This window comes from Trachinotus anak, unplaced genomic scaffold, assembly GCF_046630095.1.
Source record: "Trachinotus anak isolate AG129_WGS33_773 ecotype Australia unplaced genomic scaffold, CSIRO_AGI_Tana_v1 ptg000004l, whole genome shotgun sequence".
Taxonomy (NCBI): domain Eukaryota; kingdom Metazoa; phylum Chordata; class Actinopteri; order Carangiformes; family Carangidae; genus Trachinotus; species Trachinotus anak.
The window spans coordinates 7,233,078-7,259,583 of NW_027273855.1; the positions used below are offsets into that span (position 1 = coordinate 7,233,078).

At 39.9% G+C, this 26,506-nt stretch overlaps 1 protein-coding gene across 2 annotated transcripts in view; it reads right to left on the reverse strand.

Annotated features, from left to right (window-relative positions):
* Positions 1-26,506, reverse strand: part of plxnb1a (plexin b1a) — a 69,388-nt gene that overhangs the window by 2,576 nt on the left and 40,306 nt on the right. For both annotated transcript variants that reach the window (XM_071475533.1, XM_071475532.1), the window contains 32 exons: positions 24,813-24,913; positions 24,549-24,681; positions 24,203-24,359; positions 23,866-23,974; positions 23,342-23,450; positions 22,117-22,917; positions 20,536-20,634; positions 20,076-20,198; positions 19,290-19,383; positions 18,975-19,144; positions 17,729-17,880; positions 17,514-17,619; positions 15,919-16,055; positions 15,636-15,809; positions 14,521-14,755; positions 14,184-14,426; positions 12,187-12,363; positions 11,835-11,983; positions 11,548-11,648; positions 11,199-11,416; positions 10,860-11,038; positions 9,749-9,815; positions 8,853-8,999; positions 8,134-8,308; positions 7,663-7,766; positions 7,431-7,515; positions 6,207-6,379; positions 4,062-4,222; positions 2,659-2,806; positions 2,242-2,306; positions 518-593; positions 307-381 (listed from right to left, as the gene is read on the reverse strand). In XM_071475533.1, coding sequence (XP_071331634.1) covers positions 307-381; positions 518-593; positions 2,242-2,306; positions 2,659-2,806; positions 4,062-4,222; positions 6,207-6,379; positions 7,431-7,515; positions 7,663-7,766; positions 8,134-8,308; positions 8,853-8,999; positions 9,749-9,815; positions 10,860-11,038; positions 11,199-11,416; positions 11,548-11,648; positions 11,835-11,983; positions 12,187-12,363; positions 14,184-14,426; positions 14,521-14,755; positions 15,636-15,809; positions 15,919-16,055; positions 17,514-17,619; positions 17,729-17,880; positions 18,975-19,144; positions 19,290-19,383; positions 20,076-20,198; positions 20,536-20,634; positions 22,117-22,917; positions 23,342-23,450; positions 23,866-23,974; positions 24,203-24,359; positions 24,549-24,681; positions 24,813-24,913 — 5,043 coding nt within the window. The remainder of the gene's footprint in view (positions 1-306; positions 382-517; positions 594-2,241; positions 2,307-2,658; positions 2,807-4,061; positions 4,223-6,206; positions 6,380-7,430; positions 7,516-7,662; positions 7,767-8,133; positions 8,309-8,852; positions 9,000-9,748; positions 9,816-10,859; positions 11,039-11,198; positions 11,417-11,547; positions 11,649-11,834; positions 11,984-12,186; positions 12,364-14,183; positions 14,427-14,520; positions 14,756-15,635; positions 15,810-15,918; positions 16,056-17,513; positions 17,620-17,728; positions 17,881-18,974; positions 19,145-19,289; positions 19,384-20,075; positions 20,199-20,535; positions 20,635-22,116; positions 22,918-23,341; positions 23,451-23,865; positions 23,975-24,202; positions 24,360-24,548; positions 24,682-24,812; positions 24,914-26,506) is intronic.

Genomic DNA, 26,506 nt, shown 5'->3' on the forward strand with positions numbered 1-26,506 from the left:
ATGCTAACGTTGGCTATGTAGCAAGAGCAAAACTTACAAATACTTCCTTAAACTAGGTACAACAGGCTTGTCAAGCTGTTCACACTCCAGCAACAGCAGCCAATGTTACCCAAGATTAAGACAATCATCTGCCATTGTTATCATTATAAACTGCATTATGTGCCATGCAAGAACAGAGAGTCTTAAAAGCACAGCAACAGTAACTAATGGGGCGGAGCGTTTACTGAGATATAATAATTTGTGCATGTAGATAAAAGTAAAATGCATCTTAGCCCAACAGTGGTTTTGTACTTTTCTTGTACTCACTTGATCGTAGTATTTGTTGATGTACTTATACAGCTCATGTAGAGCAACAAGGCAGTTGACCTCAGCAGCATAATTCTGTTTTAGGGAGAGCAGAAATGGAGAGGTGAAGTGACATCACGGTGTAGAGGCTGTGGAAAACTACAGTCTTTGCAAATTTATATTTAATTTCAAACTCTACAAGTAGCTTGTTAATCAAGAGCAGGTAACGTACATGGGAGAGTTCTGCCAGAGCTGAGTTCATCTCCTGGTCACTGGCGGAGATGGTCTGACGGATGTCTGCGTAATACCTGGAGAGAGAGGGAAGGAAAGAGTAAAGAGAGAACAGACTGCATGTAATTATTGGTGACATGAAAACAACTTATTCTACCAGTGTTTTACAGTTTATACCCTACACCTGAAATTTGAAATGTAAAGGTGCCTCAAGTGTCTTCAATCCCTACATGGTAGTATTTTAGAGCAGCTGTTATACAAAGCACTTTCACCTCATCCTAACCACAGACTGCATGGAGGACATGTACAGTATGTACAAACCAGCAGATGTGAAACTGACATAACCTGACATAACTGAGTAACGGCGAGGAGCAGAATTATATATCTCACAGCAGAGGATGTGTTTCTCAGGGGACAAACTCAGTCCAGTCAGAGACGACGCAGAGAACATCGCTGCATGATGTTTTACTCACTGAGCATACAGAGTAAAGCTAAAAGTCGCTTTTCATGTATCAGTTTTGGAATTCATAGTTTGCCCAATGTTAATGCAGTGTTCAGTCATGTCATATTAAAGGATCCTTGCAAACCCAGCGTCCGTATGTTTGTGACTGCAGCTTCGAATGGCACAATATATATTCATATATGAATGGCACATATTTAATTTAAACTTTTAATGTTGGACAAGGGCTCGCATTTCATTCTCAACCCTACAAAACCCAACTTGCCTCCACCTCCCACGATTTTAAACTATTTAATCCCCCCCTCCCACATATGCATTTACACATACATAAATAATTATTCCAGCCACACTGGAAACACTGAGGAGAGTTGTGAGACAAATATTAAAGCTGCAAGCAGTAAAACCAAAGATGATTCTGAAAGACAGTAAAATGCTCTGTAGAGCTTAGAGGAACTGCAGAGTAAGGTGATAATTCTCTATGGATTCATCACTACAAGCAAAATTACATGAAGGAACTGTCAATAAAAATACTATTATATTAGAGCAGCTTTAAATATAAGCTAGAACAGGAGTTTTACTGTACAGATGAGGTGTATGGGCTGTTAATGAAACATTGTGTACTGAGGTTAAATATGGATATGAAGCTGCTCTGGACAGACTTGGTGATGACTGAAAAGTGCTGTCACATTGACCTCCTCTAGTTGAAAGTTTTAAATTTCTGACACCCAGCAGTGGTGTCGGGGAGGAATAACAACACTCTGAATACACTTCTACATCCAGGTGGGAAGGTTAACTAATGGAGGTCAGCAAAAACAGCATTCTGAGTTGTTGTTACTATTTAAGATGCCAATAATCATGTACACCATCCCTTAAAGATGTGGGCTGTCTCTGCTGTTTCATTTCACAGGGTGAATCTATAGCATATGGGGAAAAATATGTGAGAGAGTTTTCTATAGCTCTTATTATTCTTATTTAGATAAAACTAATAAGTCTTTATCAAACTAGCATATTTGTTATGTAGAAATCTCGCCTTAATACATCACCAGTGTAATCTGCAGGGTTTAATGTGCAGCAGACAGTAGTAAGTGTAGCAGTCTGCTCTCAGACCATCCATGCATGGAAGCCTTGCAGGCTTAGTCTACCCTCTGTCTGGCACTGACAGATTGTCCTAGGCCTCAGTCTCTCCTTCCCTTTCTCCCTCCTCTCGTTTCCAGAGTGTTTTTTATGCCTGAGGTCAGTGGGGTGACTGGCTGCCATGCTCTTACCTCTCTACCATCTGTTTGTAGCGCGGGATGTCTCTGGCATACAGCAACTTGTTGATGGGAGAGTCCTGCATAAGGAAGACAAATGGAGAAATGTGTCCTGAATATCAAACATAAAACGGGTAATATATGCACCAGGTACAAGACAGCTTGAGGGCTCATTACAGCCGTCGTCCTTGATACTTTCGTTATTTGGTTTTACACATTTTATAAATTCCAATCTGTTATGTCCTACAATATTTACTGATGTTATTTACATTGTGATTAATGTTGTAATATGAATGTACTGTATACTTAAAATATACTTTCACCTTATATTGCTAGAATTGTGTTTTTCTGGATTTGTTCATAACAGAGCCACAGTGTTGTAAAATAACACTGTTCTATAATATTGGCAGTGGCCTGGTGTGGTCAACTCACCCGTCCAAGTTTGTGGTCAGCAATGGTGCAAGAATCCATGAAGGTCTGGGCAATGACGGACAGCACAGCATCCACATGGTCTGAGGTCTGCACGTCAAAGATGAACTGTGGATTCTTAAGGATATTGATCCAGAACCGCAGTGGTAAACTGTGTGGAAAGAGAGGAAATAGGACGCACATTATAGGTGGTGATCCACTGATTCCAATGTATATTAAGACAAATGTATATATCAGAGAAAAGGACATGCTTCAGTGGCACATCCAATCAAATTACAACCACAGGGAAACACCATGAGGTTCTTTAAAGGACCATTTTTTGATGCTATTTTTTTGCTGACAGATGAGAAGATTGATACCACTATTGTGTCTGTGCAATATGGAGATAGTTTCAATCAATTATCTTAGCTTAGCATAAAGACTGGAGGGAAGTGGAAAAAGTCAGCCTGACTCTATCCAAAGGTAAAAAAAAAAATAATTTGTGTTTATTCAATATGTACAAAAAGTGCAAAAATGAAAATGTGGTATAGAAGTGCTGTTTGCTATGCATTGCTATGCTAAGCTAAGCTATGCTAACTCATGGCTCTGGCACCATATTTAGTGTACAGACTTGGAAGTGGTCTAAATCTTTTCATCTACAGTAACTGTCAGCAAGAAAAATTTGTTTGTATTTGGAAAAAGTCAAACTATTACTTTAAAGGTCCCATATTTTACACTTTTCCAGTGTTTTATTTGAAGTGTTGATATCTATAAGAAGATATATTTGTGGTTTTAAGCACCAAAAACCATCTCAGGGTCAGGCTGGGCTGGGCTTGGGGAATGGCTAAGGGTGGTGTCTGCTTTTTTGTGACATCACAAAGCTATGGAAGTCCTGATGGCTTGTTTGAAGGCACAGTTTCTGAATGTGGGCTGTGTGCATATCTATCGCTTTGATACTTTCACAATATTAATATGAAAGCTAGACCTGCTTTACAATAAAAAAAGACATGAAAATCTCACTTGTGATCTTTAAATAACCATTTTGAGCCTGATGAAAATGGTTGATGAAATATCCAGGAACCCCTTAGGATGTTTATTATACACAAGTAATTGATCCAAACTGGTCTAAAAAGAAACATCAGTAGAGTCCTCTTGTTTCAATCATATCTTGTTGTATTTATTTAATGAAACACAAATCCTGGTATATGAAAGCCATGTGATTAACTGTTTTCCATATGTTCTGTGTGGGTGGGCTTTACTGGCACAAGATGTTCTTTAACATTTGGATGAAATTCTCTTAAGGTGTGTTTATAACTTTTCTCATATGGAGGCCCACCAAAAATTGGCCTGTGACCCATTCCTGGCCTCGAGCGGTGTCTCATACCATCCAAACTCTTTGTAAGCTGCTGCTGCTGCTGGCCAGTTACCTGTTGGTTTTCCAGATGTGGATGGTCTCGGGGTCTGTGATGTTGTGCTGCAGGGCCTGCTCATCCAACAAGTCGAAAAAGTATTTGACAGCCAGAGGTACAGGACGACTGGTGCTGAGGATCGCAGTGAATAAATCATCCACAAACTTCTGCAGTGTGCCCTGAGACAGAGCAGAGAAAGTGAAAGAGATTAATAAACTATGAAACAGAGATGTTTTTATTTAAAGGGCACTCAACTGATTTTACATGTGAAGAACAGTTTACGCGCCATGACAAGAACTGCTGTGAAAACATAATATCTTCTGTCACTCTGGAGGAGCTTTGTCAAATCTGACAAATCAACCCTGGTGATGTCACAGTGATGTCATCAGGTTATCTTAGGCTGAGCATGGAGACTAAACTTTACAAGACAAAACTTGTGTTACAAACTGGTGGTGTGGGTTTGAAAGATATGGGCATTTACAATGCTGGGAATAACAAATGAAACTATCACATTGCACTATGGGAAATGTTTTTGGAGTCTAACCTATAATAGATACTGAAGTCAGGATATCTTGTCAGATTTTGAGCATCCATCTTTTTTTGTCTCTTGCACTTTAGCAGTAAGAGCTCTTTCTTTATTTATCAGTGTGCAATATAACACACTTAACTTCATATTTGGCATTTGTATATTTTAATATTATTTATCTTATTTTTATTGTAAGAAAGAATCTGTGTCTTGTGTTTTTTGATGTTGTTTGTTTATCTTTTTTCCTCTGCACTAATGAGGAGCATTTCATTTCATTGTATGCAGCGCTCACAATGACAATAAAGGCTTTCTAATTCTAATAAGAAGTTCTAATGTGCTCTCTGAGCAGCGCTACCTCTTCAGGGCAGATTGGAAGCTAAAATGATTGTGTATTGGAAAGTGATGAGACAGTCTGACCATGCCAGGGCCAGCTGGTTAGCATGCTAACTTCAGTACAAGAAAAAAAGTGATAGAAACAGAAGCGAAACAACTGGGTTGGTTTCCACCACTGCAGACAGCTGTTGGTGAGCAAAGGAATGAAGTTTGATGCTGAACTCATAATGTGTCTTCTAGACTGGTATGTAAACAACTGTTAATGCTAATGTTGTACTGTATGTAGCAATAGCAAAACATGCAATTAGCTGCTTTAACCCTTCTGCAACTGGACAGTGGAGCCACATGGGAAATTCATACTACAAGAGTTTGTTATCTAATATACTGTACATATCACTTCATAGCCTACTGCAGTTTTTACACCATGCAAATTAAATTTCTTGATTGTCATTTCCAACAGAAAAGATGTATATGCAATGTATTAGGTCAAAAGATATATTAGAGATTATTATTTAATATGTTTTAAATAATGCAGAGTCACACTGGATGAAGACTGACAACTGTTCCTTTGTGAAAATTACAAGTTCAAAATAGCACAAAGCCACCATGTTCACACCTATTCCATCAGAGGAATTTACTCTCTATAAAAGAAAAGGAGCTCTGATGCTCTTTATGCTGCAGTAGACTCTGTTAAGTGACGTGCAGTGTTAACTGGCAAGTATCACCAAAGAAGATCATCAAAGATTAAATGAACTAACAAATACAGCTGACCACTGTTGTGGCCTTTTCCAGATGGAAAACTCTGAGGATAGACATACTTGTACCGTATATTATTGGATATATGTAATTGACTAAATGAACCATGTTCACCTAAATAAGCAAAATAATCTTTTCATATCATCTAAGATATTTTATAAAGTTAGAAAAACCCTCAGGGAAAATCAACAATAAAAGTATTTTACTGTTGTGACAGTGATGTAGTGTAATTTATCTTGGTATCTGAATCTGTGACATCTCTGTGTACCACACCTTTAAATGACTTTACTTTAAAACATGTTTTCATACTGTGTGTATCTACTGTGGAGAATCCACAACATACTGCACACGTTAATCCCAATTATCTACATTCCTGTCTGGAGGCAACACAAAATTAAATATTTTTGCTTGTTTTCACTTTTTTGGATCATTTTATCAAAACAATTTGGTCATCTACCATGTGGGTTACATTTAAGTATGCAAAACCTTTTCAGATATGAATCAGTGGAACCATTAGTGATGGATATGATTCACACCATCTCTGTTACCTTCATGGAGAGCAGTCGTGTGAGGTAGATCTCAGGGATCGCCTTGGCTCTCTCACCGCCCCTCTCCCTCAGACTACCCCTCCTGTGCTTGGGCAGCTCGGACTCCTCGCTGGCTTTCACCAGATGCCAGAGCCTCACTCCTCCCTCCTCTCCATCATCCAGCATGGGGGTCTCTGGTAGGAAGAGACAAACAGTTTGATGAGTATATTTCTGTTGGCTCTGTTGAGTATGGCTGCAAGCTGAGAAAAGTGGGTTTTTTTGAAATGGCGGTAAACTAAGGTTGTTTGTTCAGCCAAGTTCTCAGTTTTGTAATCATTATGATAATCAGACCTTGAAAAGATACAAAGAATACAGTTACATCCAAACTTGATGCTTATTTTTGTGCCGTTTTACAGCCGCTTTTCTCACTGACTCTCAGCTTCACATCCTGTCCGGTGTAACTTTACATAATGTATGTACAAACAGTCAAACAGTGACCTCCTCTGGTCATTCAGCTGTTCTCTGAACAGCGCATGACTGCATGAAGATCTGCACTGATCAACATTATCTCCTGCATTAATTATACCTGGATACAGCTGCTTATACACACAGAAAAGCATCTGCACTGCTACGTATGTGAATAACCTTAGCTTGTCACAATATATAAACAATATTTTAACCCTGTACCCGAATCAAATAATAAAGGTTGATTTGTATTTGAATCTTACCTAAAGAAAGAGGGAAAAAAGTCAGAATTGCACTGGACCATCTTGCATGATTTTTCTTTAAAAACTGGTGGTTGAGTATATAATGACAGGAGACTCAGATGGATGTAAATAAGGGCCTTAAGTGTCTGACAAAAAATTAGAAAAGGTCCCAACAGAAAAGCTCTATTGGCTAATTTGAATGCACATTTAAGACGATCCCTAACTTCATCTCCTCAAATTACTGTTAAGTTGTGCAAAACGCTTCAATATCAGCTCATGAGGTAAAATGACACCTGTGCAACATTAGTCAAGCTTCATCCTGCACTGCTCTACCAATCTGCTGAAAACCGATAAAAAGTTATTGAGGATGAGCCTCACTATTTCACTAAAAACTATTTAGGGAACACTTCTCTGCTTTTAGCCTCTTTGTTTACCATGGACTGTCATGACACCATGGCGACTTGAAGTTCTTCATATCTGTGTCTATCCAAATAACACGAGTGAGTGTACAATCCATAAAAAAGTGTACAAGACTTACTTTCACCAGGCATGTAATCATGGCTGTCATGGAGGTGATGTTTGGCATTCCTGGGGACAAGGGCGACTGTTGCTCCATCAGGGACCTGCATTACATAGTTGTATCACAACTCTCTTAAACACATATGTACTATGAGTCTTGACTCACATCACACACTTCCAACAGCTTTATCCTGCACATGCATGGATGAAGTATGTATGTGTATGTTTGTGTTTGTGTGTCTTGCACTGACCTTGTAGTGTTGCAGTGTATTAAGGCGTTTCCACGAGCCTTGTACCACTGATGTCAGGTCCTCATCTGATAGGATTAGGTGACCTGCAACACCTGCACGCCACTCTGGAGGGAAACGTGTTTATGTAACATCAAGCAAATGAATGTTTAGTTCTGCTACAACACAGCCATATATAACATGTGTTGCTCCAAATCCTAGAGGAAATAATCAGGATATTTAACTTTTGATCTCTTTTATTAATTCATGAAAAGGCCTTGTATTTTTCCCCTGCAGGTCTAAAACAGGATTTGTGCAGAATAAAAGTTTAATGTGCTCCCTCAATAGCTTCCACTGCAAAATTTGCTATGCTTGAATATTCACATTCAAAATGAAGACCTGCCCACAAGTTGATGTGATGAACTGCTCCATCTGACCTCCTCCTCACTTATCACTACAGTCAGATACAGATGTTGAAAAATAAACTGGACTCACCAAGATGCAGTGAGTCAATGTGTGGCCTCTGGGAAAAGGAAGTTCCCTTCCATGTTTGCTCCAGAAGTTTCTCCTTCACTTGGGTGATGGTGTCACAGTCCAGGACTTTGGCAGGCACCGTCTGGGTAGTGGTGCCTCCACTGGCTGGTGCAGCTGGCATCACGACATTTAGTGTCTGGACAGATGTAAAGAAGTGATAGAAATGTACTGCACGGTCATACACAATTTCAGCCTGTGGGATAGTGTTTGAGTGTCCAGCTGTGTGCAGTTGTCCAAAATGGTTTGAGTACACTTTGTCGGCTTAATGTCAGCATTCAAATTTGAAGTAAAATTTGAAAAAGTGATTCATAAAGTAGTATGACATTTGCATTCTTTTTCAGTTCTTTACGTAACACAATAATGATTCAGTTTTTTGTTATTTTTGTGGTCTGGCACAAAGTTAGTGATATGTTTTACATTTCCAGTTTGTTTGGAATAAAAAAAGAGCTGTTACAGGTAGCATTAACAGAACCAAAACAAGGTACCAACTACACAAACTTATTTCTTCAAAAATATGGAAAAGAACATAAAAACTTGGAGAAATGTTTGTTTTTTTAGTAATACACACCATGGATTTCCTTGATTGTATGGTCATAACTATTGATCAGTACATAACAACCAAAATGGTAGGCACAGACTTATCGCCCCAAAAATGACTGTTAACATGTGTGCGCTCTAACCAGTGTGCGGTACTCCACGTCCTCTCGGAGCAGCCGGTTGTCGTTGAGTGTGTACTTGGCTTTTCCCGTCACAGCATCAACAGGTCCTTTGTCCACCTGGTGCTTTATTGCTCTAAACAGCATGTAGAACGACTCTCCTGCTGATTCCTGGTCAGGCAGAAAGATGGACGGTCAACAGTGTCCTAACACAACAACATCTCATTTGAGACTTTAGATGAGTGTCCTGGCTCTCTGTTAACCTCTGAGAAGACAGGACTGAGAGCTCTGAGAATGGAGAACACCATAGAGATGAGCCGAAAGTCATGTGTGTTGGCTTCACTGGAGAGTTTTTGTGACATGTGTTGTAAATGTGGAGTGTTTATAACTTAACAGATGTGCTATTTGTTTAGTATCAAATATTAATATTTGAGAACAATAAAACAACTGTGGCGACCCTGGCTGTTTGTGTGGCAGTGTCCTATTCATTTTTGTTATCAGTGCTTTCCGGTGTTCAACAGCCTATAGAAGCAACCTCCTGTCACTCACTCACTCTCTCTCTCTCTCCCACTCTCTTTGTAGACTTCCCCAGTGGTGATGTGACAAGCTTCGGCTGTTTCAGTTACTCTTTGTTTATTTTATGCACCCTACAACACTCCCACACATCCACGCTTTCCACTCACACATCATGCACTTCATACTGACATAACAGACAGCCACACTCAATGATTTAAGATTATCTGTTAAGAAATATATTTTCATTGATTTCTGTTGAATACATTTTTGTTGACCTTTAACATGGTGCACCTCCCTCCTTGACATGGCTGTAAGAGCCAGGCTGTGACACAACACATATTAACACAGATATACAAACTGTTAACTATAGCAGTGATGGGTCTCCTGTGTCCAGATGTACATACCCTCAGAAAGGTAAACAGACAAATGGACATCCAGTTTGTCAGGAGCTTCTCGACCACGGACTCAGTTCTGAAAAAAGCAAAAGAACAAATAATGGATGGATGAGAAAAGCCTCTTACCCACGACTTAGGTAAGGCAGGAACCAAATTTAAGGAGAGAATTCCATTGTTATTTATTCCAGTGTCAACTTTACTCCTACACAAGTTGATCTTGTTGAAAGTGCTATATCCTCATTGTGTGCGGCACCTGACAATGTTGCTCTGCTGAAGAAAAAGGTGGTACAATTCACAAATGTGTGTAAAGAAGTGTGTAGTGTTCCACTAATCTAAAAGTATTTTGCCATGCCTGGAAAGTAGTGTAATAAGTGTAATATAAAAAGCCCGCTGTAATGCCAGAACCACCTTCATTATTAATAAAATTAAATGAGAACAACCCCAGGTTTCTGTTCAGCACCGCAGCCACAGCCAGGCAGGCAGACAGTCATAGGTCTATTGAACCGTCAATTCCTTTAACTCTCAGTAGTAATGACTTTATGAACTTCTTTACAAATAAAATTGTAACTATCACCACCTCTTTCCCACAACTGGCACAGATGTATTGTATCAAATTTTGTATTGTATGGTATTGTCCTGTACAGCATCCTTAGAATCTGATTTATATTTAGGCTTCTCTCCTATGGATCTTTCTATAGGACTTCAACAGTTTCTTCATCTAAACAACAACTTGTCTTCTAGGCCAACAAAGCTGTTCAAGGCTGCATTACCTTTAATTAACACTTACATATGAAAGCAAATCAATTTATCTTTATCAACCAGCAGTAATTAAATCTCTGCTTAAAAAGCCTACTCTTGATGCAACTACAGACCTATATCCGACCCCTCTATTTCTAAAATCCTCAAAAAACTATTGCAAACCAGTTATGATTATTTGCATAGGAAATGTTTTGTTTGAAGATGTTCAGTTAGGATTTAGAGTCTGAAACAGCTCTGGTGAAAGTTACGAGTAATTGTGCCTTGAGATAACATGTATTATTCTTCAACACTAGTTAAATACACTGAATTGCATTACTGAGGATATAATGATAAGCTGAAAAAAAATGATTCTCTTCCTTACCTCCTGAGCATCAGTTTGGGGTTCTTGGCCACGTACTGTTCCACTAGATCGTTAAGCAACGTCTTCAGGATGTCTGTGAAGTACTCGAGTTTACCATGCAGAGCTACAGTCAGCAGAGAGGCCACATAAGCCCGATCCCGGGGGGAAAATGTCCGCTGGACCTCCAGAGTGTGAATAAACTGGAGAAACAACAGGAATAAGAAGCTATGAGAAAAAAACAGCCTTGTCTACCTTTAACAGTAAGTTATTGAGAAAAGTCCTGCTCTGAAAAATCTTCACAAACCCACATATAACTTGCAAAAACCCTTTATTTACTTAAACACAGCTCTATCGGCTGACCTTGGTGAGAAAGAGTTTACTGTTGAGCAGGTTGGACAGCTGAACCAAGCCTTGCTCCACAGTCTGCCTCCGACTCTCGGGAACATCCAGATCTCGCCTCAGTGGCGACTCCTGGTGGCCTGGGAAGAAAATGCGCTCGGCATATGCCCGGTAATCCAGGAATGGAATCCCTGAACCCACCAAGTCACTGGACATGTCCATCATCTCTGTCATCAGGTCTGAGGGAAGGGGAGGGGATGAAGGTGGTAAATTGACAAGCCTCAGTTTCAGTATTTTTCTCCTGATTTTGGGACACTGAGGGAGATGATGTTATTTTCTACAGGTTAATAACAGACAGTTTGGATTGTACCTGTGAACTCCTTCTTACAGCGGTCTCTCACACTGGTCTCCAGGTTCTCTAGCTGAATCTGAACCTTCTTGTAGTCCCTCATGGCTTGTTTGCTCTTTCTCCTGACAAACAACAATAATAGACAACATTAGGTTTAGAAACGACTGTGTTAATAAGAATAGAAAAAATTGCTTTTTTATGAGTGAAAATCACATTTTCAGCTATGTAACCTACTGAAAATTACAACCTGCTAAGGCTAAAATGGTAACACGCAAGAGTGAAAAGTGAAATAACTGAGAAGTGTTTACCTGTATATGAGCACTATGATAAGCACAATGAGAGCCACTATGGAGGCTCCGACCCCGACTCCCACCTGGGCCTCCAGCGGAAATGTGGACTGGGGCTGGCTGTCGTACTGCACTCTGCCCAGGGAGAAGTTCAGGTTCCCCATTCTCACCTGGAAAGCACAGAGACAAAAAGTACTGGTGTTACCATCAAGACCCAGTTGAACAAGTTTAAATTAAATAGTTTAAAACAAGATAATCAAAAAACAGTTGTGAAAACAGTTCTAAATCCTTATTCTTACCAGGTGCCCAGGCTGCAGAAGGGTAATGAATGTAAACGTGCGACTGAATTTGAATTTCTCTACCATGCACTCACCGTGAACTCAGGCAGACTGTCCAGGCCATCCTGCTTCTTGCTGGCTGCCACTGAGGGCTGCTGGGCTGGTGGTTCACAGTACAAGTGGTTGTGGGTCAGGGTCTTTACCGAACACACCCCCTGTCCAATCCGAGCCTCCACCTCGTGCTTGTAGATGGCTAGGTCCAGGTTCTCTCCCTAGAAGAGGAAGATACAGAATGACTCAGAGGTGGAGGTCCTGCAGGAGTCCACAATGAAACTCTGAAGGCTTCACCTGACGTTATCCTCAAGCCCAAATATTAAAACTTCTGTTTCACCACAGTGTACAACACTCTCAACATTCAGATGAGCAGATTTCCAGTTTTATCTTTCACCTGATTACATGACAAACTTCTTATTAACTGTAGCTATTTAATGTCATTGGCTAAGTTACTTGCCAAAGGCCCAACTGCGGCTAGTGTTATCTGCCCAGCGTTTGCGCTGCAAACTGGTGTGGGCACTAAGCCAAAGATCAATTTTCAGGTAAGAGGAGCATCACTCTGTGACATCACTCTAGTATTGTGAGTGGCCAATATGTTTGTGGAATTTAGCAACATTAAAAGTGTCTCATAAGTTATAGTGATGAGTTAGAATATCTCATCAAACTTTCATTTATATTGTATCAATATTTTAAGTTGATCAACAAGATCAAGAACAAAACAAGGAGCTTAGAACAAGACACACAGGTTTAGGTTCATTGGAGACTGTAGGTGTGACTGGTTGTTTGTCTCTGTATGTCAGTCTTGTGATGGACTGGAAACCTGTCCAGGCTGTACTCCGTCTCGCCCAGTGTCAGCTGGGATTGGCTTCACACCTCCTAGATGAAGCCCAGTCCTAGACACTGGAGGACTAAACCAAAGCACAGCTGATTATTATGTTTTCGCACATCCGAATTTCTCAGGTGCAGGTGCGTTGGAAAGTGTCACTTCAGTCTTGAAAAGAAGAATATCCTGCACACTGCTCTTGTAGTCAGCACCACAATTTATTGATCATCCTAACATTTCTATCTCTCTGGACCTTCCATGATCTTAAATCGATAATGCTTTCCCCATCTTGTGTGCCCAGGTGTGTGACAATTAATCTTGTCAAGATGATAGAGATTACCCAATAGCAGCACACGTGAAATTCTTAATAGTCAATTTGCAAACATTATACCCTAACGCACTGAATGATGAAATCCAATGGCATGTAATGCATGAAATTTAGGGACTGTATAGCTCTATCTATGGCACACTCAAGATACCAATAGTTCATATACATACTTTGAATGTCTTATGAAAGCTGCAAAATCCAATGTTTTCATTCAATAGGTTGTAATTTCTGTAAATAATTTGTAATTAGATAACATAACAGACAGAGGGGCCCACAAGATGGGTGGAGCATTGCCTTTAACATCATGGTTGTAAGATCTGATTAAAATACCTCTGACTAAGGTCTAGACAGACCAAAAGGTTAGGATGATGCTGAGCAAGAGCAGCATGCAGGATATTCTTCTTTTCATTAGCTTTTTAAAGTAGTAAAACTTGGTTGAGAGAAAAAATACTACATTTAAAATATTTCTGTAAATATAGTATATGAACTTTATCTTCTATTCTATTTAAAAATATTAAATGGCATCAAATTTGACAAATGCACACAAAGACTTGTTTGAACTGGGCTTGCTGGTCTTGTTGAGACTTACTTAGGACATTTTGGTCTTGATACTTGTTGGTCTTGACTTGACACAGGCGGGTCTTGTGGTGGTACCTGTGGGCATGACTTGGGACCTAATAACTGATCTGAGATCATCTCCACTACTTCTTATGTGTTTCGGAAAGTGTTGATAATTGCAACACTGACGGTGCAACTGTGTTTTTTCATAGCTGCCCTTCAGCCTGGAGACCAGCTCACACACTGAGACAATTTTTTTACACACAGTTTGGAGTAAAAAGAAGAAAGTTACATCTAAGCCACAGATATATATGGGTATTGGCACCCACCTCAACAGAGATGATGCTGCCAGGTTTGTGGTGGTACGGTTTGCTGGGGTCATTCTGGTTCAGTGGGTACAGCTTCGGGTTGGACTCGTAGCTGAAGGCTTCATTCCCCACGGTGCTGAAGTCAAAATGGAGGCTGTCCAGCAGGAAATGAACTTTGACCTGAGCTCTCCTGGCCTCTGGACCCACTTCCGGGGTCGGACACAAGATGAGGGAGGAGCTGTTCACTGTGCAGCGAGACTCATACTGTAAAAGAGAATACAGGAACAGTGAATTGATAAAAACACACGTCATAAGATGAGGAGTACATTTATCTCTCTGTGTGATTATACATCCACACCTGTTTGACGTGACAGAGAGCCCCCTCAGGGCAGTCTGCTTCTGGGACAATCCTCCTCCATCTCTTCAGTGGGCCCTGGTGATCCTGCCCTCTGTTCAGCCTCCCCTCCTTACTCCTATTGACGGTCCTTCTCCTCCTGGGAGGGAGAGTGTCAGGAGGACTGAGGGTGACCCTCATTTTTGGCTCTTGGACCACATCCAGATTCTGACCAGACACTCTGATGATTCTGCCTCCACTGCAGGGGAGTGATAGAAAGTGTGATGTTAAGTTAAAGACTGAAAAAACACTACTCTCCTACTATTATACAATTATTCAATACATTTATTCAATTCAATTGTTGATATGCAGCTTACAAAGGACATAGTGGATATATACCAGTATGTTTTTGATATCACTAGCTTCATTCATTATTAAAATCTTCTGATATGACACTGTGACCTTTCAGAGCTTAATTAACCTGCTTTTCTGCACAGCAAACAGGTTCCATGTTTATACGGTAAAGTCACTGGGAACTAAGTGACGTCAGGATGAGTCAAGTATCGTCAAAGCTGTTGCTACATTTTTATTTTCAGCAGTCCAAAGATAGTTTCCTCTGCAGAATCACGATATTCTGATTATACAGGGCACTTTCAGTTCAATTCCATACAACAATGACATTATAAATAATAATAATTATTATTAAGTAAATAATTATTATGCAGTAATAATAATATGCAGTGTTTAATCGTGTAAGTGTAAGTAACTACAGATAGTAGTGAAGTCAAAAAATAAGTAAATAAATAAATAATCTGCCACCGTCAGTGTATTTGGGTATAGGCCTGTATATTTGGGTTGTTGTTAAAGGCGTCACCCAAATTACCAATTAATTAATAAAATATCATAAAAAATGGTTGCTGGCCATTTCAATAGTTCGACTCAGTTTGTCATCATTAGTCTCTCAAACTCCACATCCACAGAACATAATGTCAACAGTTATGTTGTCATTAGAACCACTAAAGAAATAGTCTTACATGTATCTTATACATAAAAACCACCGACTGCGTGGTCTGTGGAAACCACCCCGCCTATACCTGACCTCCCAACCTCATTGCACAGGGACCATCCCCTCCACACACCTGAGAAAGCTTTTGGATGGAGCAGCTGTTGTGATGTTGGGGTTGGGGGTGTAATGATACACCAAACCCTGCAGGTGGCGCTCTGCCCCACCAAACCGCACAGTGATGCCATGTTCTCCTGTTCTGTTGCTGCCCTTGGTCAGACAGCTGATCTGATCCTCCTGAATCTTCAGCCTAAGACAAAGACAATTTACATTTTCACACAGTTTATGGTCATTCTCTCCCACAAACAGTTGAATGCATCATCAGCTTAGGAAGTTCATTGTTAGTTAGAGGCACTTACACCATACACGGAATTCCTCCAATAAGGACGCTGACTTCACTCGGATGTCCAGTCCTCAGTCTCTGACCTCTGATGGTCAGAGATGAGCCCCCGGCCTTGGGTCCCCTTTGGGGGAATATGCTGCTCAGAACAGGATCCTGATGATGGAGAGACAAGAAGAAGAAGAGAAACAGAGGATGAGATGCAAAGATGAAAGAGAGAGAGAGAAGAAAAAGTATAATCAATAACCTGATACTGAGCGGGTGATTTATTGGCAAGATAAATAAGACACAAGGGCATTCTGGGAAACACTAGAGGATTGCCTCACAGCCAGCTAGTATAACAATTAATCTGCTTGTCACTTGGACCAATTAATTAAGGCTGTTGTCAAACCTACAGATCTTTTACTCTAATGTAATGAAGGAGACAAGTTGCAGTGGTCCACTTACATTTCACACAGCGCAAACTAAAACGAAGCCTTATTAAGAAAAGCATTTTTCTTCTTTGATAAACAAACGTGAACATTAAACATTTGCATTTCTGGACTGTTAAAACCATTCATTCATTCTTGATAACTCCTGAAGTTGTATTTGACTGCTGACAAATCACATTTGTATCACATTCTCCTAATGAAGCATTTTAGGATTAGTTTTTAAAAATACCAAGGGACTCCCTTCTTAGCAAGGTCTTGGTCTGTCTGTTTTGGTCCACACCCAAGAGTGATTAACTGTGTTCTCACACACAGTACACGACTGAAGCAAACTCAGGAGAAAATGTGCCAGAAATCAAAACAACTGCTTCCTGTGAACTGGGTGTAAAAATGCCCTGGAGATGTCTTTGTTTTCAAATACTTGTTTAATTGCTTCTGTGTAGTTATAAACTCCTGCAGGGCCACGGCAGGCATGCTGACAGGGTGTTTCAGTCATTTTTGGAGATAATCAGCGCATCTACACGTATGTCACTAACAGGTTGCAGTAGGCTTTCTGCAGTAACCGGATTAACCACCATGTGCACAAGGAACCCTGTTTTCATATTTGTGGTTGGGAATTAGAGAAACCTGATTTCCCCTGATAGATTTCTCTTTGAGACAGAAAATATGAGTAACTGTGTTTTAAAGCTCCCCTACAGACATGTTTTCAACTATGTAAAAATACTCCACTAAGATTAATATTTTGTTAAAAAGTGAAAATTGGCTGGAAGCATATCTACGCTTATTTCCTCATTAGAAATTCTGGATCACACCTTGTGCCACGGTTTTGGCGTTAACTGCTATTTTCATCCATGATATAAAAAAAACACCATATGGACACGTTAACAGGGTTAAAAACTTGATTTCTATGAGAGGGGGTCTTTAAATCAGACAAATAAATAAATGAATAATTAGGAAGAAGTGTATTGAATCACTACTGCAGTTAAAATATGCAACTATGTTCTCCCAAAATAAGGTCAGGGGTAGAAGAGAAATCTGATTATTGACCTACTGCAAATATAAACAGATTTAGAAGTAACCAGGTTATTACAGTGCATGTAAAGGCAATGTCCAATTTCCGGAGTAATCTGATTTTTCTGAGTAACCTAGTTTTGTGAGTGTGCATAAACACACTGACTGCGCTTACCTGGAAGCTGAAGATCTGAGCCGACAGTCCGAGACCTCCTCCCCTCACTTTCACCGAGGCCTGGCCGCTCTTCTCTCCACCGCTGCTTGTGGTCTCACACACTATCCTACAAGATAAAGATGTGAGATTATTAAAGTTTAAAAAAAAAAAAAAAAAAAAAAAAAAGTCGAAAAGTTTTCACAAGCAGTCTATGTTCAGGTTTTGTGATGCCTTGCCTTGAGGAGACTTCATATCTGCTGTGGATGACGCTGCAGGGGACCCCAGCGACTGTCACTGAGTTCTGGATGTCTTCCGCTCTCTGGCCGAGGTTAGAGCCCGAAATAGTCACTACCGTCCCTCCCTCTACAGGACCGGATACTGGGTCCAGCTGAAACACAAGAGGACCCAAAGTATGAAATGTATATCATGCGCTGTTCTTGAGTTACTGCATTTACAAGATCACAGCTCACATGCAACCAGTCAGACAGCACCAAGCTCACATAATACCTCAGATAATGTGATGTGAAGATGGGTGTTCAGCAGGAAGGTAATGATACTGTCATGGTCAATATGATTGATAAGGCTGGGTTCATGGTTGGACAGTGGCATAGTGCAAAAATTCCCTCATTTATTTGCCTCTTCAGAGGGAAATATCGTATGTTTTACTCCAAGACATTTATTTTACAGCTTAAGTTATTCATTACAGATAAAAGTTTTACATAAAAACATTTGATGAAGTTGATAAAAATGATAAACTTAATGACATTATTACATATGTATACACCAGTCAATTTAGTGAAACAGTTCAAATGTCTCTCCTCTCAATCCCCATCATCGCTCATCGCTCTCCCCCCCCCCCCCAAAAAAAAAAAAAAATACACAAAATGATATAAGAGGCAGAATTAATGAAAACAAAGTCAACAGAAAAATAATACAAAATAAACACATTGACTTGTGTGAAACAAACTGAGGCCGAGGTTCTGCCTGTCTAGCTTTTTCATCATGCTCTAACTTGAGCTTTATTTTGAATGAAAAGGAAAGAAGTGGAACAGCGACGTGGAGTCAATGCTACATGTTAAATGCTTTGCAAGGGATATTATTTGCGTATTCATAGACTCACTTTTCCGAGGGAGAAGGTATAAATGTAGTTTCAACTATTTTTATTTCATGAGTTGGGCCTTTTTGGTAATAAAAAAAAAAAAAAACAAATCAGACTCTGCTTGAAATTATTATTCCAAGCAGAGTATTTTTTCCATCACCACAATAAAAACTGAAATTACTCCAAATGAACAAGAGCAAGGTTTTCAAAATCAAACAAAACGTTGAAAACAATATGAACATTCGCATCATCTCAACTGTCCTTCGACAGTGACTATTTACAGCACAAATACACACACAGAACTAAAATCATCATGTGTTTCTCCTACTGTCTCTCGCAAAAGCAAAAACAAAACTGTTAAAAAGACGGTAAGAATTTCTTACAAAGTGAATCACAGGTGCAGGGCAGGTATGTTTGATCTCATCGGTGCAGGAGTCCCGATACACACAGCGAGAGCTGGCAGCGCCACCACACCAAACACAGCCATACTTGGGGTCGGCAGTGCGACATCGACTGCAGTCTGACCGTCCCACCGAACAATTGAACAGAGTCACTGAAAGAAGAGAGAGAGAGGCCAGTTTGTAGGGATACTACATTACTTTTATGTCAAATATATATACAATTTGTACCCACTGCTGTGTGTTAACACATGCATGTAGTCTCTCACATACACAGACACAAGAAAAAAAAAACCCCACCATATAGATCGTCAGCACTGTCGATGAGGAAGTTGTTTTTTCTCCTCACGTTGATCAAGGCTTGGTATTCCTCCATCAGCACAGAGTATGCATACTGAAAATCAGACAAACACCATGAGCATAACATGTGATATAATATATAAGCTGATGTTATGCACAGCCATGTGTAAAGCAGTTAATGTATGTGTCAAATTATCTGGGCATGACAGCTAATGAAACACACTCATGCAAACACAAACACACATCATCAAAAGACAACAGTTTACTGATTTTTGTGAATCCAGCCTGCCACTGGTTCATTGGTGTAAAATGGGATTGGTTGTGACCTGTCTTGTTGTTGATTGACAGTCATTATGAACGCAATCACAAGACTGAGATGGACAATCCAATCAGCTCTTTACCTTCAGCAGTTTGTGAAAGTGTATCTTTGTGTTGCTGTTGCACAATCACAACTCATGAAAATGGTACATTTGCTGACACAGTAGGAGTAATGAATTTTACATTTCCAGATGGTTTCATAAATGGAAGAGGATCTGGGTATTTTGCACGTGACTAGTAGCCACAGTGATGAAGAAGAAACAGACAGGATCTAAAGAAATTTAAATTATCCTCTGAAAATCAGAGAACAATGTTGCTGAAATTCTGGACACACAACTTAGAAAGAAACTTTGTTTCTTGAAGAAAATGCATTTTATTGTAAATTAATAAATGCTGCATCCTTGTCATTATTTTCAGACTTGAAGACTTAAATCATATTAAGCTAAATGACTACATTCATTTTCTGACCTGGTGCGGTTGGCAGGTGATAAAGAAGATTGATGGCTGTGTGGCATCCGGCTTCACAGAGGCATCCACTACCACTGACTGGTTCTCAATGTCCAGCACACACTCGTAGCCCAAATTCTCATCCTTAACAAACACAACCACACATACACATTACAAAAAATACATTTTGACCTTTGTCAGATGGGATACAGGTGGGACAGACTGATTATTTACACTGCCACAAGACCACACTGTCACTGCAAAAGCTGCAATTCATATTTAGGCTAAACAGAAATCCCTGTGGTCTTTAGTATTTACTCTGTACCCACAACCCAGGAAAATCACTTGCATATGTTTCTAAACCTTATCTCATACTCACTGCTGGTAAAGACACCCTTTGACTCTAACGTACAAAATGGATATGAATGCAATTTTAATTTAGTCAGTAAGGGTCTGTTAACCCTATGGATGGTTACATTACCTGAAACAGGTTCAGATGTTGTCCCACCAGCGTGATTTTCCTTTCCACATTGACAGGGAGGATAGAGGAATCCCGAACTTTCTCCACACATGGACATTCCTGATGATACATTACGAACCATTATAATAAGACATCTCTACATAGGAAAGGAAAATGCAGCCACACTTTAAAGACCTACATCTGGATTCATTCTATTCTAAATGGCCAACACTATGTGCACACCTGCTCTGTGAACGTCTCATGTAATAACCATGGACACAAGTGGAATTGGAGTTATGTACTGCTGTTACGCTACTAAGCCTGGCTCATGTTCCTGTTCATACAAAAGCTGTTTGAACAGACTCAGATCTGTGCAGGTCACGCAAGTACTCACGTCATGATCTTAACAAATTTGTAAATAACCATTTTATGATAAAGTATCAAAGGATTTCACTGAACTGTTTTTATTTCCTTTGACTGGAACTGAGGGAACCATGAATGTCAGCCTCAGATAATCACTTTTCTAAACCAAAACATTACCGTTGGTACCAGGTTTAGGGGCAGACGGCCTCCTCCCTTCTACCAAACCTAGATTTGCCTGTCCTCACATAAATCTAACAGACTCAGATGATCCACATACTGTTGATCGCACAGTGTACAGGAAATAATCCAACTAGAATCATCTTTGATCAATTTTCTCTATGAAAACAAAGAACTGCAAAGAAAATGGGAAACATCAAAAAAAGCCAAAAACTAGGCAACAAAAACAAACTACAAGACACACAAACATATCACAAGAAGGGATAGCAGCTTAGCTATCCCCTTAGCTTGTAGGACGAGGTGTATGTTCTGGGTGTGTGCAACACTATCATCTACAGCTAGCACTGAATGAGGTGAACAGGAATGATATGGTTAGGGTGGACAAGTCAATAAAATCTGTCAGGTGAACGCCTTGAATTTCTCAGTTCCATCCTCACAGCAGAAATTACAATGATTTTGTGTCAGTCATTCTTTTGTTGACAGAAGAACTTATTAGAAGTATTCAGTATTCTACATTTTCAGAATTAGATTGTGGGCTATGTAATTATACTGTACACTGACTCCAGGTTATAACTCTAATCGTTCTGTATTAATTATATAATATAGTATTATATGGTATTTCTAAAGAAGTTTAAAATTTTTAGGAAATGCAGCTGCACAATTTTTTGTTTTAAGTTAGACGAGAAGATTGATACCCTACTCGCCTCAGTTTCCTAAATATGATGCTACAGCATAGCTTAGCATAAAGACTGGAAGCAGGGAAACAGCTAGCTTGGCCCTCCAACGAAAATATAATGGGTTAATTATTGAGCTTCAGAGGTGTCAGGAGGTGCAATTTGTTACCTCTGCACAGACCAGGCTAACTGTTTCTCCTCCTGCTTCCAGTCTTTTATGCTAAGCTAAACTACCTGCCTGTTAACTGTAGCCTCATATTTAACAGACACTGAGATGAGTGTGGTATCAAACTTCTCATCTAACTTTAAGGGAGAAAATAAATCAGTTTCTAATGGTGACTGGACCAACATTTCTACAAGTAGCTCCACACGTGGCTTCTGCACTCACCAGGAGAAAAGAGTCAGTCGAAGAATCTGATTGGTAGTTTGCCGCAGATTCAGAGTTGAGGTCAGCAACTGTTTGAGGTGATTGTGTGTAGATGACTGAGTTTACGCTGGCACCTTCAACAGATGAACCTGTTGCAGAGTCCAGCTCAGTCTCTCCCTCTGTTTTCTCCCACTCACTCAACCATGGAGGCGAGTCAGCCTCTTCAGAGTCCTTACTGTCACTGATAGAAAGGTCTACTAAAAGGGACACTTCGCTGGAGGAAGTTGAACTTACATCAGAGGACGAGCCCACCGTTTCACCAGACAGCTCTAAAAATCTGAGGTCAGAGTCTACCTGGCCACTAGTACTGCTGGGTAATGTAGTGCGAAGAGTTTCATCAGTGATATTTAAAGTATCAGTGTCCTCATCCTCTGAAAAACCTCTTGTAGTGGCACCATTTCCCTCTGTTGTTCCCTCCACATCAGTAAAGGACCCATCTACGGTGGTGGCATCGGTGTGGATGGTAGTGGCCTGGGTCCTGATAAAGGAGGAAGTTGTGGGCAGGGTAAAGGGTGCTGTAGATTCAGCAGGAGGGGTGGTGGGAGGTGTCACTGTAGTGGGAGTTAAAGGGGCAGCTGCTGTGGTTGGGGAAGGCATTTCTGTGGGTGGTAACTGTGTTGTTGTTGTTGATGTGGTTGTGGTTGTTGTTGTTGCTGTTGTTGTTGTTGTTGTTGTTGTTGCTGTTGTAGCAGCCCGGACAGTGGGGGGTAAAGGGGTCAGGTTTCTGGTGGGTAGTGGGATGGTGGGTGTTGGCGGTTTGAACTTGATGATGGAGTAGTACAAGTGAGCAAGCAGGGAAAAGAAAAGGACAAGAAAAAGGGCAGGGGAGGAGACAATATTAGGATAAAACAAAAGGGTATGCAAATACATTAAGAAGCAACTTATGAATGACATTAACAAAAAGATTCATGGTAAAATAAAACTGATTAAAAAGGCAAACAGAAAACAAACAGAACACCACACCAAACACTGCAAGCAGACAGCACATGCACAGACTAATATGTACACCATGGTGCACAGTGCCGTGTGATCAATGCTTAACCAAACAAATCCAATGCTTTTAAGTTACAATGCACAGTAATTTTCTCTTTAATACAATATATACAACCCTGAACTCTATCTGCATTTAAACTACATATCTAAATACAATCAAAATCCTTCCTCTTCACACTTAAGTTGGACTCACGTTTTGGTTGTAGATAGTGACTCCTTGACTGCAGGTGGGTTTGTGTGTGCAGACATGTTGATGGATGCACCAGTTACACCCCCAGCGACTGCTAACACACCCTTGGCACCTTGGAAAAAACGCAGCAGTAGTACAGGTAGAATGACAAAACATATCATCATAAAAATTAGTGAAGGTAAAAATGTTTGAAAGTCCTTGCAACATCTCCTACAACGTTCACACATACATCTAAAACTTCAATATCTATACTTAGCTGTTGCTTTCACATGCACCTCCTGTGATCTTGCTCGTAAAACAGTACTATGCACTTGAAATTCATACAGGCTGCTCTATAGCAGAAAGGAATAACTTTACTTGCATTACTGTATTTAAATCAAAACCCATTTAACACACATTTAGCAATCCTGATTTTGTCAAAACAACAATGCCCTGCCCTAGTTATGAATGAAATATCTAACCACTCTCACTTAGAAATAAAATGTATTTGCAGTGCTGAGCGATGTGATGTGTGTGCCTGGACTTACGGCCTGCGTCCAGATAGCTCCTGAACCAAGCTGCAGTTGTAGAAGGTGAATTCTGTCTCTGCCACCGTCACATTTATGAAACGCAGCGACAGGGTCACCATCACAAATTCTGCAATCAAACAAATTAGTATTATCAGTATCAATCAGTCATATCTGACCAGCTTCACAGACGTTACAATGCTGCATTGGCATTTTTGTAAATTTCTAACTTTTGACTTGCAATACAGATTTAATATACAGTATGTTTTTTGCTGCACCCAACTTTCATATGTTTTGTATGTATTGGGGAAAGTTGACCCATTTGTTATATTTGCTGACCAAATATAAAGATACTCACCATCTCCATGGCCAATAGGGGGAAGACTGCTGGCATCAGGTGTGGAGCACGTTACACCATCGTTAGTGAGCGAGGCAGGAGTTTCTGTGTCCTGGAAGAAGCAAGAGTAGAACTCTCCTTCTCCTAGACTGGGGAGGCCCTCTACTGACACTGTGATCTGTGGGAGAAAAATAAGAAAAAGATTGAAACGGAAATACTTTAATTCTGCCCTACTGCACCAAAAGGATAAAACAGGTAAAAAGTCTTTGTAGAAGTAAAACTAAAATGTGTAAGATACATGAACTGAGGACAGACTATAAGAGGCAACAGGAATTGCATGCGTTTCCCACTCCCTCCCCAACATTACATCAGTTTTCTCTCCACGGCTGATGTTGTAGAGGCTGAGGTGCTGAATACTGAGGCACTGCTGTGTCTGGTTGAAACTCCACAACCACTGGCCCTGCAGAGACCCTCGCTGGCACTCCTGGCGCTGGCCACACCTGAAACATCACAGTGATGTAAGAGAGATAAGGGCCGAGAAAGTGGCAGAGTGGATGCATGAGAGCATTCACAGTAGCCCCATCATTATTTATTTATTTATTTTTTTTTAAACATATGCACAGTGACACACCTTCCCTCCAAGACACACCAGCCACAGTAGGGATCTTTGGCAGACAGACAGGACTGGCAGTCCAGGTGATCTCCACATTCTGCCACGGGGCGCTTCTCTACCTGGAAATGACACGTAAGTGAGGGTCAGTATTCCGAGGCACCAGGTACTACTCATGATCGTCTTTGTTCACCTTTCTGATCTTAACTGTGTAATAGACTACTAAATCTAATAAAGCACTGGTTCACTTAAATGTTTATTAAAATAATAAATCAAGAAAGGGATGCTGCAATCTCAATAATATATTTTTCATTTTTCAAACCCACTGGTTAAATTTTAACATGACTGCTCAGCTCACTTAGTCAGTGTTTCATTCTATAATCTTGTCATAAGCAATTGAAAGAAATCTGAGTCTTTCACTGAGACCTTATGAAAGACCTTTACATCACAGTGCTTTGGATTTCTATGATTGCCAACCACAATGTTACAGACTTACACACTGACTGAGTGGGCTGAATGATTATTGCTTCATTAATAAATCCTGAAGAGCACTTGATTGTTTGAGACTTTCCTCCACATTTCATGTCACGCTTACGGTACTTTTTTTGTTTTTATGGTTTGCAAGAACCTTATAAATGGCATACCAGTTTCAAATTACCAGTAATAAGTGCTAATCAATGTGCTAACTAGCTTAGCTGAATAGCTACAGACAAGTAATTCAATTTTTTTTTATTGTTTTTTTTTTTTTTTTTTTTTACATTAAGCTGAGTAGGTTTTAATTTAACTGCAGGTTCATTTTGGAGCCGACTATAAAAAATAAACTTCCAAATTAAACTTTACCATACTTGCCTCCACATATCTCTCTCATTAGCTAACCTATGGTTAGCTTGTCGAAGGCTCAGATTTAACAATGTACTTTTTCAGCTAGGTTACAAATGGTGTTAAACTCCAAATTACCCATTTACATTACCTCTTTTACCTCTTGCCTCTTTCAGGATATTAGTTTAACTAACTGCAACTTAGTGCTGTTGCAACTAATGTAATGTCTACAGTCTATCATGTTAGTGAGTTAATATTAGCTAAGCTAGCTTATAATGCCAACCTTCCTCTTTCAAATTAGCCATAATGTTACTAGCTAGGTCACAGCTATTTAGCAGGCTAGATATGTTCATGCTAGCTGAGACAGTTCAGCTTCACGGTTAGCTTGATAATTATGTGTGAAAGATTTGACAAAAATAAATCCTAACTCAAGCTCCACGTGCTGGCTTTTTTCCCCAAAGCTATATACTAATTTGACACTGCATTTTTTTTTCAGTTTGTAATGAGTGTGATTGTGTCTTGTTACCTTTTGACTGTTCATATGTGATTTCAGTCAGTATTATTTAGCTACACACACACACACACACACACACACACACACACATATATACATATATACATACATATACATACATATATATACATATAATAAAATTTCTGACTCCAAGATAAACTTCAGCCTGCTCATAACACACTGCCAGTAGCTTAATGTCATTTGTTTTACATATAAATGTTAAATTAGATAAGCTTAGGCTGCAGGTCCAGATTTGGATTAAGATGTTCAGTGGTTTAGAAGTGACACAAGCAATTCAGTGTGTGGTTTCCCACATCCATTTATCAGCTTCTACAACTACCCACACAGAGACACTCTATAGGGAGTGTGCCAACACAATGGA